The sequence below is a fragment of the Nicotiana tomentosiformis genome, chromosome 2 (assembly GCF_000390325.3).
Source record: "Nicotiana tomentosiformis chromosome 2, ASM39032v3, whole genome shotgun sequence".
NCBI lineage: Eukaryota > Viridiplantae > Streptophyta > Magnoliopsida > Solanales > Solanaceae > Nicotiana > Nicotiana tomentosiformis.
Window position 1 is genome coordinate 91,158,470 of NC_090813.1, and position 18,176 is coordinate 91,176,645.

General features: G+C 37.9%; 1 protein-coding gene across 1 annotated transcript; it reads left to right on the forward strand.

Moving 5' to 3' along the window:
• Positions 1–9,994: 9,994 nt before the first annotated feature.
• On the forward strand, positions 9,995–16,362 carry LOC104098171 (uncharacterized). The gene is made up of 7 exons (XM_009604836.4): positions 9,995–10,312; positions 10,449–10,543; positions 13,550–13,667; positions 13,799–13,917; positions 14,859–15,045; positions 15,187–15,330; positions 15,887–16,362. The coding sequence occupies exons 1-7, from the start codon at positions 10,037–10,039 to the stop codon at positions 16,175–16,177; spliced, it is 1,230 nt and encodes a 409-aa protein (XP_009603131.1). The 5' UTR covers positions 9,995–10,036; the 3' UTR covers positions 16,178–16,362.
• Positions 16,363–18,176: the final 1,814 nt, after the last annotated feature.

An 18,176-nucleotide genomic window follows, 5' to 3' on the forward strand; every position in this document is an offset into this window, starting at 1 on the left:
TTACGTATCTCTATCGGCTGCGGTTTTGTGCTAGAATTAAGTATAGTAGGTATCTCTGTAGTTTGACGAACAAGTTATTCTGGTTTCTTGTTGTAGGGAAAGTCAATTCTGTTTATTCTTCTTCTACAAGAAATATTGAAAAAAATAAGGAAAAAATACCATTGTGGAGTGATTATCTAACAGTTGGAGGAGTGGAGTCTCAAAACCATAGAGTAACAATTTACATTTGACAAAAATTCATCCCCAAGTTTATCTTAGGAGTATTAAATTTCAACAATTTTTCGCATAATTATTTCTCACATAAGATGTTGAATATATTAGTTAACAAGCTAAACAATTGATTAGTACTCCTTCCGGTCAATAATAAGTGACTTCTTGGCCTTTTTATTTTGGTGCAAAATAAGTGTCATTTTACATAATCAATAAAAAATTAATTTTATTTTTTAAAAATTTGCCCTTATTTACATATCCCAACGTGTCAAGATAACAATTAATTAAGGACAATTAAGTGAATACATCTTCTTCTTTTTTCTAGGAGTCCGGGATATGTTAAATACTAAAAAGTCACTTATTAGGTATGAGAAGGAGTAGTTATTTTTGTCTGTTATTTTTCTCTAGTAGTCATGGCCTCATGGGGTGTACTCATTGTTTACCCGAAAAATGGATAGAGTTGAATTTATACGCGGTTCCGAGGATATGTGGCGTAACTTAATACAAAATGCAAGAATAAATAAAAATGTAAATATAGATTGGAGAGAATGCAAAATAGATAAGGTTATCAGGAACAATGAATCTTAGGATTCAACAAATAGAATCAATCTAAGGAGTCTGAAAGAGCGATTTTTTACTGTAGAAGAATATAACACTTTTATTACAATGTAAGCCTCAGAAAAAACTTGTACTACAGAAATGATAACCAAGCCCTTTTATAGTGGAGGGATTTGGCTTTAAGGCATAATAAAATAAACATTCAGTGGGAGACCCATGATAAGTCAGCTTTTCCATAATTTCTGCCAAGATTCTCTCTAGTGGGATTGCAACGGCTTTTGTCTGCGAGCTCGATCTTGCTTAGAACCCTCGATTTTGGTTTGAGCTTGATTTCGGCTCGAACTTGTGATCTTGGTTCGAGCCCTCGAATTGATTCGAGGTCAATGTTGGTTGGTCTCTAGATTATCAGCATGATAGGTCTACTCTGCATCATGGTTCGATTTTGATTCGAGCTTGATAATGATATCGAACTCGACACGGATCGGCCTCCCCGGGTTTGAGGTTAGTTTGTTCCCCCTTCGGGATCTTACTTCGATAAATCACCGTTCGAACTCGATCGGACGTGCCAAGACCGAAATCTATTTCGACCGATAGTCCCCTCGTTTCTCAGAAAGAATGTGGCGAGAAACAATATGATTTTTTTAACAGCTCGATCGGATTATATCCTGTCGTTTCCATCAGGTTCGACCATGATGCATCTGGTAGTTGTCCCGTCGGTTTAGTCTTTCAAGGCATTTAATGCATGTCAGGCGGTGGTCGGCCACTGCTGATACTGAACTGCCATCGCTTGAACCTATAAATAACCCTTACTTTTATCTTTTACCACTTTTACATCTTCTATCTTCCAAATTTTTCAAGTTCTTCTTCGTACTCTCCAACTTACCAGTAAATCTGTGATTTCTTTCTGCAAAAACCCCTCTTCAATTCTACCAAATCTTTGTCACTTTCTTCTATTCCTTACCTTTGAATTCAAAAATGGCGAAAACATCGCAAACCATTCCTCAGAAAGAGAAGGCTTCATCTTCACAGTGTGTCGCCGATGAGACACCGGCAGAACCACGGCCTGAGGAGTGTGTTCCCGGGGCATGTGTCCTTAGTTTAGATTTTAAGGTTGATAAAGGTTCATCGGTCCCTGGCCGGTGTGAGCCGGTATCGAGGTGCATGTGTTCGATAACCGAGAAGCACCTCGATCAGCTAAAGAAGGATTGCAATTGGGGTGAAAAAGAAATAATAATTCCTACCACTGACGAAGATATCACTTCTTACGTGAAAGGGTTTTTGAATGTGTATACTTACCCTTTCACTTTGGGTCCCCTCGATTTCGTCATTATTGACTTCTGTCGACAATATCAGGTAACCCTAGGCCAGGTCTATCCTTCTTTGTGGCGGATCGTTATCCTGATCCGATATTTTGTGAGCAAAATCGAGGGGATGCCGTTCACCCTCGATCATCTTATCCGATTGTACCGTCCTCAACTTTTTCGAGGAGGGTTAATAAAACTCAAGCGTCGGGATACCAAGGCTCTGTTCTCGAGTATTGACGAGGACAGGGACTGGGGTTGGATGGGCAGGTTCGTTCGAGTAAGGACTTCGGACCTGATTTCGACTAAAAAGATGCCATTTCCCGAGGAGTGGAATATGAAATGTAAGTGTGATCTTGCTGTTGCTTCTATTTTGTTCTTTCATTTATTCTCTTATCGACACTCATTTTTCTTTTTCTTTTTTGTGATGTAGCGGTTTCCTGGATGCCCGGAGCAGTTCCCGATCTCAAGAACTGGGTACGAGCCCTTGTTTTGACCTCTACATACGCCAAGCGCTCATGGCGTGATTTGTCAAAGGGTCGGTGGGAGGCCAAAAATCACGGTAAGCTCATTTCTCGGACTCTGATGATCCGAACGAGGCGTTTTTCAAAATATTTTTTTGTAAGGCTTCCCATATGCAGGTTTGGGTAAAGACGCGTTCTTAAGGCCCTTGTCCAATGAGGAGGAAATTTTGGCCTCTATCCCAAAGCCGGTGAAGGAAAATAAAAGGAAGAGAGCCTCGGTTCCCGAATATCCAAAACCGAAGAAGAGGACGACTCATAAGCCGAACAAGAATGTCATTCCTTTGACCGTGGAATCCGTTCTGCGTCTAAGGGATGAAGATGAATAATAATAAGAAAAAGAGAACGATGAGTCCGCGCTGGCGGTCCGAACGAAGAGAACCACTGATGCCTCATCGCCGGCTGGATCGATGATGCTCTATGAGGCTCCGCCTCGAACTGAAGATATACCGGAGAAAGATTCGGGTAGAGTCCCCGAACTATCGAATATTGAAGATGCATCTCATCGGAGTCAACCGGCAGGGGATATGATCGAAGAGCCCCTCGAACCTCTTCGAACCCCAGGGGAACGCTCCAAGCGAGTCATTTGGGGCAGCAGCGATCGAGGATTCGCCTACCTTTCCCGCTTTTTCCGCAGGGGTGATTCGGGAAGCTCAAGCTCTGGGAGCCCTCGATCTAGACATGCCTCACGATGAAGAAGATCTGTTTCGTGACCTATTTACCGGCATTGAGGACGTTGCTGGTGCCGGTGATAAATCAGATCTTTTTCACGGATTGCGGCAGGCTTTGAATCAGGTGAGCTTTTAAAATTATTTTGTCGGTACTATCTTTATGTTCATTTTTCGTTAACTTCACTTCTTGTTTCTTTGTAGGCAGCGGCAGTTCATCGAGAACAATGTTCTCGGTCCCAGAATGAGCTGCATCGATACGCGGCCGACCTACAACGGGCTACCGACGAGAGGAACTCCCTTAGACTTTCCTTAGGGCAGAGAGAGAAGGAAATAAAAGACCTCCGAGCTGAGCTGGCCAAGGCTTATCGAGATCAGGCCGATTTGTCTGAGCAGGTAATGATGCTTTTGAAAGCCTATGGGCTTGATACCGGAATGATAGCTAACATTTCGGTCTCATAGCTGCAGCAAAAAATCGAGATGATCGGGAAGTTTCGTGAGGAGGTCGACGTGATAAGAACGAAGTCCTTGCGGTGGAAAGAAGGTATGGACCGCTTTGCTGCAGAAAAAGAGACTGCTCGAGCCCAATTATCATCGTCCGAAACCCAACTTCAAAAAATGAAGGAAAAAGGCCTGGTTCAAGCAAGAAGAATTGATGAGCTTGAGGCTCGGTTGGCCTCTGTACTTGCCAAGGCCGAATCCGATGCCGAAAAGGCAAAGGCCGATGCGGATGCGCTCGTGGCCGTCTATCGGACCGATGCTAAAGCTGCCCAAGTCCAGGCAAGAGAGGAAGCCGAGTTTGCTGATATTCGAGTGCATTGGGTCGCCGAACTTGCTAAGTGCCGATCCAGAATGGAAACTCTCAAAGAGATTTATGCTCGTGGCTTCGATCTCGCTAAAGAGATAAAAAGGGCCAAAGAACTCGAAGCCGATGTTGAAGCTCTGGTTTCTGATGGAGATGACGATGACGATGGGAGCAAGAGCGGATCCGAAAATGGGGGGGAGGGGGAACTTGATAAAGAAGAGACTGCTCCTGGTCGAGAAGTTTAGTTCTTAGTTTTTACGTTGTAATCACCCATGCAGATAAATTTGTATATAGACATATCTCCCTTTTTGCCGACTTGCTTCTGTTTTTGTTTCCCGTCTTGCGAGGACTTTATTCACGCCTTATGAATGTTTTCACAATGATTTAAACAACTTAATCAAATTTGGACCGCGTAGCCTCTGTAACCGAGCGAGCGCTTACTCAAACTTGGGGCAATGTAGCCCTTTAGGCTTATTAGTTGTCAATGTTTCGATCTTGAGGAAATATAGCTCGTAGGCGTAATGGTCGAGTGAGTTTTTGCTCGAACTCGAAATAAAAATAGTGAGTGTTAACTCGAACTCGAAATAAAAATAGCCCGCAGGATTAGTCGAGTGAATGATTCGAACTCGAAGTAATGTAGCCCGTAGGCGTAATGGTCGAGTGAGTGTTTGCTCGAACTCAAAATAAAAGTAGCCCGTAGGCGTAATGGTCGAGTGAGTGTTTGGTCGAACTCGAAATAAAAATAGCCCGTAGGCTTAGTCGAGTGAATGATTCGAACTCGAAGTAACGTAGCCCATAGGCGTAATGATCGAGTGAGTGTTAGCTCGAACTCGAAGTAATGTAGCCCGTAGGCGTAATGGTCGAGTGAGTGTTAGCTCGAACTCGAAGTAATGTAGCCCGTATGCGTAATGGTCGAGTGAGTGTTTGCTCAAACTCGAAATAAAAATAGCCCGTAGGCTTAGTCGAGTGAATGATTCGAACTCGAAGTAATGTAGCCCGTAGGCTTAGTCGAATGAATGATTCGAACTTGAAGTAGTGTAGCCCATAGGCGTAATGGTCGAGTGAGTGTTTGCTCGAACTCGAAATAAAAATAGCTCGTAAGCTTAGTCGTCGAGTTTATCTTAATTCTGATTACATAATAAATCTCAAAATAGAGGAATTTTCATTGGATATAAGATGCCGATAAAGAAGAGAACTTTCTTCGCACGTTATTACACGCCTGGGTCGGGCCAATCTATATGAGCATGGTTCGCTTCGACCATTTGGCTCTTACAATTTTTCCTATTGGGACCTTGTTGTTGTGAAATAACTTTCTTGCGAGACCTTGGATATTGTTGTAAAATGATGCACGATCAATGGTTGCCTCATTAAAAACCTTGCCGAAAAACCCATTCAGGATAAAACCGGTCTAAGGGAAAAAGAGTGCAACGCGTGCTTTAAAGCGATAGATCTGTCTTAGCCCTTGTTCGGACTTCTACTGGGGTCAGTTTTGAGATATAAACAAATATGGAAAGATTGTACCTTAGCAGTAGTAACGTTTTAGATGTGATACATTCCAGCTGCTTGATAGCTGTTTGCCGTTTATAATGTCGAGCATGTACGATCCCTTTCCGATGTTCTCGAGCACCTGATATGGTCCTTCCCAATTCGGTCCTAGTTTCCCTTCATTCGGATTTCGGGTATTGATGGTAATTTTTCTCAACACTAAGTCCCCAGGCTTGAAATGGCGGAGCTTGGTTCTTCGATTATAATATCTTTCGATTAGCTGTTTTTGGGCGGCCAATTGGACGAGCGCAGCTTTTCGTCTTTCGTCCGATAGTTTGAGGCTTGTATTCATAGCCTCGTTATTTGATTCTTCCATCGCGAATCGAAATCTGGCACTGGGTTCACCAACTTCGACTGGTATCAATGCTTCGGACCCATATACTAAGGAGAATGGGGTCGCCCCTGTACTGGATTTTGACGTTGTCCGATATGCCCAAAGGACTTCGGGCAGGATTTCTCTCCATCTCCCTTTAGCGTCGTTCAACCTCTTCTTTAAGTTTTGAATGACAGTTTTGTTTGTTGATTCGGCCTGCCCATTCCCACTGGGGTGGTATGGCGTTGATAGTATCGTTCTTATCTTGTGGTCTTCGAGGAATCTTGTTACTTTGCCGCCAACGAATTGTTTTCCATTGTCACATACTATTTCGGCGGGTATCCCGAACCGGCATATGATATGATCCCAAATAAAGTCTATAACTTCTTTCTCTATTATTTTCTCGAATGCCTCCGCTTCAACCCATTTAGAAAAATAGTCAGTCATAAATAAAATGAATTTGGCTTTACCTGGGGTCGATGGCAGAGGGCCGACGATATCCATTCCCCATTTCATGAATGGCCACGGGGATAGGACTGAGTGGAGTTGCTCTCCGGGCTGGTGGATCATCGGTGCGAACCTTTGACATTTGTCACATTTACGAACAAATTCCTTCGCATCTTTTCCCATATCGATCCAATAATACCCTGCTCTGATTATTTTTCGGACTAATGTATCGGCTCCAGAGTGATTCCCGCAAGTACCCTCGTGCACTTCCCGTAGGACGTAATCGGTATCCCCCAGACCCAAGCATACTGTCAACGGTCCATCGAATGTTCTTCGGCACAGCATTCCGTCCGAAGCCAATGTGAATCGAGCAGCTTTAGTCTGTAGGGTTCTAGAATCTTTAGGGTCCGATGGGAGTTTTCCGCTTTTCAAGTATTCAATATACTTGTTTCTCCAATCCCAGGTTAAGCTTGTAGAATTTATCTCGGCGTGACCTTCTTCGATTACCGATCTCGAAAGTTGAACAACATTTCCCGAGCCCGTATCATCTACCTCGACCGACGACCCCAAATTCGCAAGCGCATCGGCCTCATTATTCTGTTCCCGTGGTACATGCCGTAAAGTCCATTGTTTGAAATTGTGCAAAGTGACAAGCATTTTATCTAAATACCTTTGCATTCTACCTTCTCGAACTTCGAAGGTTTTGTTTACTTGACTCACCACCAGCAAGGAGTCGCAATTGGCTTCAATGACTTCTGCTCCCAAGTTTCTAGCTAGCTCGAGACCTGCAATCATGGCTTCATACTCGGCCTCGTTGTTAGTCAACCTGATAATTTTAATAGATTGCCTAATAGTGCTACCTGTGGGTGGTTTCATAACTATGCCCAGCCCGGACCCTTTTACGTTCGAAGCCTCGTCCGTAAAAAAGGATCCATACCCCCGATGATATACCTGATTTCAACAGTTCTTTTTCGACTTCGGGTACGAGGGTTGGCGTGAAATCGGCCACGAAGTCTGCTAAAATTTGAGACTTGATGGCCGTGCAGAGTTGATATTCGATATCGTACCCATTGAGTTCGACGGCCCATTTGGCCAGTCGGCCTGATAACTCGGGTTTGTGCAAAATATTACGAAGCGGGTAAGTGGTTAACACACATATGGGATGACATTGAAAGTACGACTTTAACTTTCTTGAGGCGCTTATCAGCGCAAGCGCCAATTTTTCTAGGAGCGGATATCTAGTTTCCGCTTCTCCTAAGGTTCGACTCGTATAATAAACGGGGAACTGCGTACCTTGCTCTTCTCGAACTAGGACACCGCTTACGGCTACTTCCGATACTGCCAAGTACAAACAAAGTTTTTCGTCTGTTTTTGGAGTGTGAAGTAGTGGTTGGCTTGATAGATATCGCTTTAGTTCCTTTAATGCTTGTTGGCACTCCGGGGTCTAAGCAAAATCGTTCTTCTTTTTGAGGAGATAAAAAAATTTGTGACTTCGGTTAGATGATCTTGAGATGAATCGGCTTAAGGCTGCAATCTGACCCGTTAGCCTTTGTACGGCCTTCACGCTGTCCACAACGATGATGTCTTTGATGGCCTTGATTTTATCGAGGTTAATCTCTATTCCCCGATATGACACCATGAAGCCGAGGAACTTGCCTGAACCGACCCCGAAAGCAAATTTCTCGGGGTTGAGCTTCATGTTATATTTCTTTAAAATCTCGAATGTTTCCTGCAAATGAGTCAAATGGCCCTCTGCGCGCAGGGACTTAACTAACATGTCGTCAATATAAAGTTCCATTGATTTTTCTATTTGTTCTTCGAATATTTTATTTATTAGGCGTTGGTAAGTAGCCCCTACGTTTTTCAGCCTGAAGGGCATCACATTATAACAATACGTTCCATATTTGGTGATAGATGAAGTCTTTTCCTGGTCCTCCGGGTTCATCTGGATTTGATTATACCCGGAATAGGCATCGAGAAAAGAGAGGATCTCGCGGTCGGTCGTGGCATCGATCATGCGATCGATGTCGGGCAGCAGAAAGGAATCTTTAGGGCATGCTTTGTTCAAATCCTTATAGTCCACACACATTCTAAGTTTGTTCCCTTTTTAGGGACTACAACTACGTTGGCTAGCCATTCGGGATATTTCACCTCCCGAATGGACCCTACTTTGAGAAGCTTGGTTACCTCGTCCTTTATGAATGCGTGCTTTCTCTCGGACTAGGGTCTTCTCTTTTGCTTCACCGGTCTGAACCTGGGGTCCAAACTTAGCCGATGCGTCGTTATGTCCGGCGGGATCTCTATTATATCTAAATGGGACCAGGCAAAACAATCGATGTTATCGTTAAGAAATTGAACGAGTTTCTTCCTGAGTTCGGGGCTCAACCCCGTTCCCAAGTATACCTTTCGCTCGGGCCAGTGCTCGATTAAAAATGTAAATATAGATTGGAGAGAATGCAAAATAGATAAGGTTATCAGGAACAATGAATCTTAGGATTCAACAAATAGAATCAATCTAAGGAGTCTGAAAGAGCGATTTTTTACTGTAGAAGAATATAACACTTTTATTACAATATAAGCCTTAGAAAAAACTTGTACTACAGAAATGATAACCAAGCCCTTTTATAGTGGAGGGATTTGGCTCTAAGCATAATAAAATAAATATTCAGTGGGAGACTCATGATAAGTCAGCTTTTTCATAATTTCTGCCAAGATTCTCTCTAGTAGGATTGCAACGGCTTTTGTCTGCGAGCTCGATCTTGCTTAGAACCCTCGATTTTGGTTTGAGCTTGATTTCGGCTCGAACTTGTGAACTTGGTTCGAGCCCTCGAATTGATTCGAGGTCAATGTTGGTTGGTCTCTGGATTATCAGCATGATAGGTCTACTCTGCATCATGGTTCGATTTTGATTCGAGCTTGATAATGATATCGAACTCGACACGGATCGGCCTCCCCGGGTTCGAGGTTAGTTTGTTCCCCCTTCGGGATCTTACTTCGATAAATCACCGTTCGAACTCGATCGGACGTGCCAAGGCCGAAATCTATTTCGACCGTATACACTCATATTTTTGAGTGACAGTTGAGTACCGATAACTAAAATAATAAATCATTACGCATAAATTGAAACATAGATTGTAATTTTAAAGTATAAATTGCTATTATTTCAGACTTTAGTTTTTCGGTGTAAAAAAAAATGGAAACGCAATTTTAACTACTAAAATAAAAGAGACAACGGCTAAATCCATTAGATTTATATTAAATATATTAAGTTATTAATTAAATCAATAATTCGAAAAGATTAAAATCTCAAATTCTGACTCTGTCCATGATAAAACATATTTTTGTGCTTAAAGGCCTATTAATCATTTTATTTTAAATAGAAATGACACAAGGTAGTCACTCTAAAGAGCTACTATTTAAGAATTAGCCAATGTATACTAAATTTTAATTTTTCAGGATAAAAATATTCTGAGTTATTCTTAAGTTAAAATTTTTAATTTAAAATTTTAGAACGGCTACATGTGCACTTGTCCCTTTTATTGAATCACAAGGAAGGACTTTCTTATGGCGGGTCGGGTTAGGGGAAATGGGGCTAGCTTCCTAGATAATCGGATAAGATAATTTACAAATGGTGGCAATATTAGGAAGAAGCGTCCCAAATTCTCTCCATGGCAACAACGTCTATGTCAGCCATTTTTGTGCCTCCCACTTCGCCCTCCGTCACACGAAAGATAAATCTAAGTTCAGGGAATGACAAATTTGTTATTCCGCAAATATTTCCATTCCGGTCTCCGAATTACCAGTTTAGGAAACCGCCGTCATGCTCCAGTTCCAATGGCGCGGCGGTCCAAAGTAGTCGAAATACAAGCGAACTACCAATAAGTGTCGACGCTCTTCAGCGTTTCATTCGCCTCAATTTGGGCAACTGGACCGGCTCTTTCCATGTTAGCATTACCTCTTTCCAACTTACTCTGTTGAAATGTTTTTATAAGTACTTTTTTCAAATGTCTTTCTGCTGGATGAGCCTCATTTGAAGTTACGTGGCCTTTGATTCCGTGATCTGCTTAATTTAATTTGCAGCAATTTGATGGTCATGGCAATTTGATGCATAAAATTACAACGAAGCTTGCGGTGGGCTCTTATGGTGAAGATGAACTGATGAGTTTACTACAAACGTGAGCTCCTACTTCCATTCTTCACTTTTTCTGTCGTAGATAACTGTTGGTACCGAGCTACAGGCTACTAGTAATTCTTTATGTCTCCACCTTGCTATGTTTCCGATGAAAATCAGAATGTAATTGCTAGAAAGTAGAAAGAACTACATTGGAACTTAGGTTAATTATCCGTAACAATTTTGTAGCTCCTTCCCGAGTATATATGTTTTCTAACTTCGAATGCCATAGAGATTACAATGTATACACTTCATGTTAGGTTATAGTAAAATGATATGTAGGTGAACTTTAGTATACTAGTATCTATGAACGTGATAATGACACATGATGATTTAAATATTTATTTATATGAAGGAACAATAAAATTTAATTAATGAGAGAATTTTATGTATAATAATACAACAATCATCTAAATGCCGAAAAATATTATTACAATAGCATAATACATGAATTTAAAATAAAAGGACATCGTCAAAACTTACACAAATGATCAATTTTGTCATGTTAGTTAGATAATTATGTATTATAGTTTAAAAGTATTTAATGTGATGGTATCTTAACGGACACTTATTTGTGGACAATATTTTTTTGTGTATGTTTCCTCCTAATGCTTTGGTTGCTCCGCCTTAACCAAAATTCTTGTTGTCGATCTTGACATCTCTCTTGAAAATGCAACATACAGTTGTTCGTACAAGAAAACATATTGCGGTAAATATAGTCCAATATTTAGGATGTTTGTCCTTGTGCTTTATTTGTTATATTTGCAAAACATAAATATACTAAAAATTATTTTCACACAAATTTAAAAAGATATTCCTTAGTTTCGGAAGACGAAAGTTGAATTCAGGGATAAGAATATACTTAGAAGCACATTGACCAGTATCATAATTTCTGCATGTGTGACGTTATTGTCAAAACTTCTATATACCATCTGTGTGCTATTACATAAGCTATTCGGCGCATCTAAGTTTTTCAGTAGCATGACAGACATATTCTTTTTCAAAATTAACCTATATACAATGAAAGATCAATTTTAACTTAATCTATTATATATACGGTGACACTAACATACGTAAGAAATAATAAACTTGACAACAAACATGTATGGTAGAAGGCCATTTGGTATTAAAGTATTCAAGTTCTTCTTGGTATTAATTATTGGTATCATTTTCTGCTAAGTCAAAAACTGAAAAATATTTTATTTTATTATAAAATTTTGCAATTAATCTTTTATTTAGTTGATCAACATATTCATTTCTGCTAGCTACGATATCTTTTTAATTCTATCATGCGATTTGCACAAATTGTGTTTTAATCTAATGATAGAAATATTTCTCTTATTAAATGCACTATTATTATCACTGGGATTGAACACCAAGTGTTCAGGAAAAATCAAATCATCTTTTATTGGATGCTTTTCTTCGTTTCCGACACGAAGCAAGAAGACACTGAATACTGGATCTGTTCACTAAGATTTTTTTTTTTAACTTGAATAAAAATTTTACTCATATGATGAATTTAAAAAATAATTGAATTGGATTCTCTTGATAAATAATTAATTAAAATATTTAATTATTTGGTTTTAACATAAAAATAATTTATTCTATGTTGATTCAGATCTTAATATTAGTTCATCTCTTGTTTTGAATATTTATTCTTAATTATAATTTTATCCACTATAAATTTTATTTTCAAAGAGTATAAGATTGATATGACATTTCACTTTTAGATCTTTATGTTTGTAGAATCATTAGTGGTATTGACTCTTACCAACCATTTTTTTCTCTTTCTCACACATTTATATTCTTAAATATTTTCATAGTTGTTGTTTAATAATTGGATATTTTTCAATATTACACGAAAAATTGATAAAATAACATTATTTGAGTAGGAAAATAGTTCAAATATAATGCAAAAATATATTATCGCGGGGGTATTTTTTTCTCAATTTCAACTCTTTATGCAATCCATTTAATATTACTTTTTTTTTTTAGGTATTGGACATTATGGAGTAGTAATGTATTGTCAATACGGAGGATTCTTATGGAATTGATTTCATTAAACCTTCCTACATATTTTTAATAAGAATTTAATAGACAAAATTTTATTAACTTTAAAATCGTAAATATTAAAAATTAGCAAAGAACGTATTATAGTCCAAAAATAGGTTATTGCAGTTATGTCCTTTCCCTATGAGTTTTTTCGCTTAATATTTTAGGGCTATTTTGGTATATTAATATTGTATTTAATTATGCTTTTATAATAAATATGCTCTCCTTTTTCTGAATGGATTAGGACAATATAATACATTCTCAAATTAAATTAGTAATAGGACATTATAATACGTTTTCGAATTAAATTAGTAATAGGAATTTTTAAAAAGTATATCCTAAAAGTAATAGGATTACATGACTAAAGATATTTACTTGTTCAATTTTATATGAATTAGGCAGCCCGAAAGTAATTATACTAATAGGATTCCTAAAGGTAATCATGGAGGATTCCCAATGTGTAGTATTATGCCCTAAAACTAATAGGATTATAAGACTAATATCAAGAATTTCGGTTATGTCCTTTTATTATGAGTTATTATGCTTAATATTATAAGGTTATTTTTGTAAACCGACATTGTATTCATGCTTTTATAATAATATAGATAGAAATCGACGTGCCTTTCTCTTTTTCTTGTTTGTGAATTTTGAGAAATTTTTCATTCAGCGTCGTGCATATCTATAAGTACAAGTAGCTTTTGCGAGCACAAAAACCAAAATTTTCCGCTGTTTTAAATACAGTAAATTTGAAGCCTTTATTAGGAAGGCCAAAGTCCCACATGCCTTTCTGATTCATAAGCCCCTTTACTTTCTAGATGTTTACCTTCCATCCATATAAAATTAGTTAACAGTGGTCACTGGTCAGTAATGTAGGGTATCCTCTATAACCTCGGATACTGTAATGTTTGTCCACTGTATGGTTTGGAAGACAAGTAAACTAATTGGGTTCAAACTTTAGGTTGTACATCAAACAGCCTCAATCTACCACTTCATTTTCTGGTGATGATTCTGAACCGGAGTGGTTTGAATACAAAATCAAAGAGACCAACATGTTTACTGTGGACAAATATCAACAGGTGAGCTTCACTAAGACAGAGAACTAACTTACATCCACTCACTGGTCATGCTTAATTGAGACTGTTATCTACAATTTTCTTTGCTTTTCAGACTTTATTGCATTTGAGGTACCACTAAAAGTAGTTTGCAGATTGGCTTCTTCCCCAAGGAGAAGGCGTATGCACTAAGATATCAGACTGCTGGCATGTTAGAGACAGTGTTAAGACAGGGAGTGCTTGGTGAAGATGATATTGGAGAAGAATCACCAAGGTAACTGTTCTTAAGTGGAGATGACTCAATGGATAAGCTGAAGTATCAGTTCTGATGAAATCAGCGGTTGAAATTATGCACATATTTTGCTTCAAGCTCTATTTTGGAAATAATACCCTGTGTGGTCTGAATGTTGCTGCTTCTAGCTTATCTTGGATGTTTTCGCCTTGTCTCTTTTGTGTTTAGATTGGTGTTTTTGTCCCTTGTGAATGGTATCTGCTGAATTCCAAAAGACATACTCTCTAATTTTCGCCAAATAATTTTGCTCCTAATGAATCATGGCTACTAGTTATTTTGTTTAACATATCAGAGAGGGCAATGTAACAACTATCATAATATTCTTGAAAATTACGACATTCTCTTGCAAGTTGAGTGAGGGCATTCAAGGGCCGTGTAGATATCTAGCTGACTGTTAAATAATATTTTGGATATTTTCCTATTACTATATTTTAACCTTAAATTTATTACAGAATCATTAAGTTGTTTTGATTAAATAATGGTTTAGTTAAATTTTAGTTGAGCAGATGAAAATGATGCGGATATTGTAAACTTCACAAAAGAGGACGAATTACATGCAATATGTTGGTTGGATTTTTTTTTTGGGGGGGTTGAAGTTGTGTATGTGGATATAGATGTATTCGGTACTTCCTGTGTTTGTCCTATTATTTGATCCCCTGTTGAAATATGCGTGATTTTTTTGGAACATGCTTCCTTGCATTCTATTGCTTGAATGCACACAGGAACAAAAGTTCCAAACTTGGAGTTAAGAGATAGGACTTGTCGTAAGCTTTATCAGATGAAATCAACTATCATACTTATTGCCTGTCACATTCACGTAGAAATTGTAGACCATCTTTTAATATCCAATTGCATAGGTTATGGACGCTGGGATCTTTTCCCATAAAGGACTGATACATATAATTAATTCTTTTCCTTCACAGAAATCTGAAGCTTCCCTCTAAACGGCCTTCTATTGTATGTGAAAATTGTCTTTATTCACTGGAGAAAGATAAGCGAGTGAGAGCCTTTCATATAATGGACCCAAAAGGGATTTTGGAAATGATTCTAGTTTTCCTTGAAGAAAGAGGTAACGGAGAGGTCATTCCTCCATCCTTTGACAATTTCAAGGTACTTTTGACTTGAAAGGGGAAGGGTTGCCCTTCTATTCTTCCATTAGACTACTAAACATAGTTTAATTCGACATGTTAGTTACCTAAACCAAATGATTGTTCTTATGTGTAGCCATTGCGTTCTATGTTCATCTTGTAGGAGGATTCCGAAAGGCTTCTGCCTCATCTTGGAACTTGGAAAGGTCATTCGCTAACAAAGCGTACTGGTGTTTATGGAGCAACAATTACTGAAGCAGATACTACTGCTGTTCTTGAAATGAACAAGGATGGCCAGCTAGTTCAGGTTTGTTAGCTCCTTGCAACAAATTCCTTCTATGCAAAGGTTAGAATGTAATGGTGACCATACTATTAAATGAGTCACACTGCCCAGTTTCCTTGTGACACTGATGGAGTCTCTCCTGCACATTCTTTGAGAAACAAATCTAAAATAGTTTAGTGATATTTGTATATGCTTTATGATTGGATCCTCTGCTCCTTATGAAGCATGTATTTCTTGGTAGAATGGAATTGTCACCATAGGCTAAGCTCAAATATGGAGAGAGAGCATCTTTGATGTCATTTTGCCGTTGCTCCTGAAGGAGGATAACTAATACTACTAACTAATGGTTCACAACTCTCTTATGATCTTTTGTTTTCAATTCTCACTGTATAACTCTTTTCGGTATCTCTCAAGTTAATTATCCAAAATAATCCGGAGGGTGGGGAAGGTTCTGATCTTTTCATTTTGCTTTAATTATTTTATTTTTGTTTTAGGCTATATGGTGTCTGAAATGAATATATTTAATGTCTTAGCTTTTGGCTGCCAATTTACTTTCCTTTTATTTTCTTCTTGAATGAAGGATATCACGTCTACTTCTGGTACGAGTAAAATTACAACCAATGTACATTGGACGGGTACCATGTCGAAAAACCTAGTGACATTCGACGGTGGTTTCCAGCTGAGTTTGTTACCTGGAGGCATTTACATGGGATACCCATCTGATGTGGCCAAGAGTGTGCAAGAATCCAGGTCATTTCATCTGGAGTTTTGTTGGCTTGAATCGCCTGGCAAGAGACAAAGACTCATCCGCACTTATGATGTAGAGGGCCTGGCTGTTTCATCTACATATTTCATTGAGTCCAAAATCTGAGTTGCTTTTCCTGATTCAAAGAGAGCTGATTTTGCTCCTACATGAATCTTTTTCCAATTTGTATCAATTATTACGGAAGATAGAGTAATTGTGTCACGTTATTTTTATTGATTGGTGCTGACAAATACTCTACTACCCAATGTATATAGAATTGAGCAATAGAGGGTTCAGTGAATATTTTGCGTCTTGGACAGGATAACGAAGAATTGCATTCACTATTTTTAAAAATATCCATGTAAGCCATTTGCGTTAACCTTGAAAAACTGTTGTTGTACAGTCGACTGCAATATTCTATCTCACAAACTTCCATCCTTTTCTCAAGAGAGCCAAATGCACATGGAAGGGTCATTGATATATAACTTTGTTCATTGAGCTCAATGGATTGGCTATGACTTGTCTAAGTTAAATAAATACTTCCATTTGAACTTGGGGATGGAAAAGATTTTACTTTTACTAGATTTGGCTTCTCAAGACTTTAAGCTGAAAGGTATTTGATGGTGAATGACTCCTCAAGTTGGCAACTTGCCTTTTGTCATAAACAACTTATTTGAGTTGTTGTAGCAAGGACAGAATATCACTTTATTTTATTGAACTGCAACTTGCTTGCATCTTTTTGCCTTATTTATTAAGATACTTTTGCAGTTGGGCCACGTGTACGTTATTTGACCCCTCGAATTTCGATCAGAGCTAGAGTAACATGTAGCCGACATGTTTTTCTTTTTTGTTTCATAAAATTAATCAGAGAAGAAAAAACTATAGTAATTCTTTTTTAACGAATTTCATGATATTCATATCCCAGATTTTCTTTTGAATCAGCCGACTCTCTTCTTGATAATTTTCCAATTCTTACTCCCCAAATAGAAATCATTTGCTTTTTCTTAACAAATTAACTTCTATGCACGGACAATTTCAAATATTTTTTAACTGTCAAGTTAATTAAAAACTAAATACAAGTAATATTTGATAGCAAACATTGTCTGTAACCTATAAAAGATGGTAAATGATTTATTACAGCAAATAAAATCACGTTTATAGTATAAAATTGTTTAAGCTTTTATGTATATATATAAGGTAAATTCTTGTCTAAATTGCAAACTAGTACGTAGTAAAATATTAATAATCTACTTGGAGTAATCCACTTCTCCCAAGTAGCAGTTGGTAGGTAAACAATTCATTGTATATACACTGATGTAGTGCAGATGTGTTTTGCCCACTCGCCTGATATTCTTATCCGTTTATTAACAAGTTGCAAAATACTTCAGTAGTTATTTATTCTTCTCCTCTAATATATCTAAAATCTTAGTCTAGTGAACAATTCAAAGGATTTACTTTAATAATCTATATTTCTCAATCAATTTCTTCCTTTATATTTTCTGGCTAAATTTTAGTTGTTATAGATTTCAATAACATAAATATGAGAAGTTCAGTAATATAGCATGACTTAGAATTTCAAGGATCTTGTATTGCTCAGTAATTTGATGTGTTCTTTTTTGGGCAGAAGAAATTAGTCCGAGCACCTAATTTGGATTTGGCTAAAAACTTTTTAAAACCTATAAATCTAGAATTGCAGTTAACCTATGTAAGATAGTAAATCCTGCGCTACTAATAGTTGTGCCAACTCCCACCAAATGAAAATTAGCTAGGCTGCCAAACACTACTATTAGAAACAATTTGGACAAATAAACAGTTTTTCAAGAATTATTTAAAGTTTTTGTGAAAAAAAAATGTTTTGGGATTGTTATAGTTTTCTTCCTATTTTATTCTTTTAAAAAGAATTTTCATGAGTGTTTGTGAGAAGAAAAACAACTTCAATAAAATTACTCTTTCCGATTCTTTTCTAATGTTGTTTTAGCAACAACAAAAAAATTGGTCAAAAATAAGTATTTCATTTTTGGTAACCACATTAATTCTTTTCCTTTCAAATTTATCCTTGCTTCAATAAATGATCTATATAATTTTTTAAAAAAATTCATCCTTAACCAGAGATGCAAGATAAAGC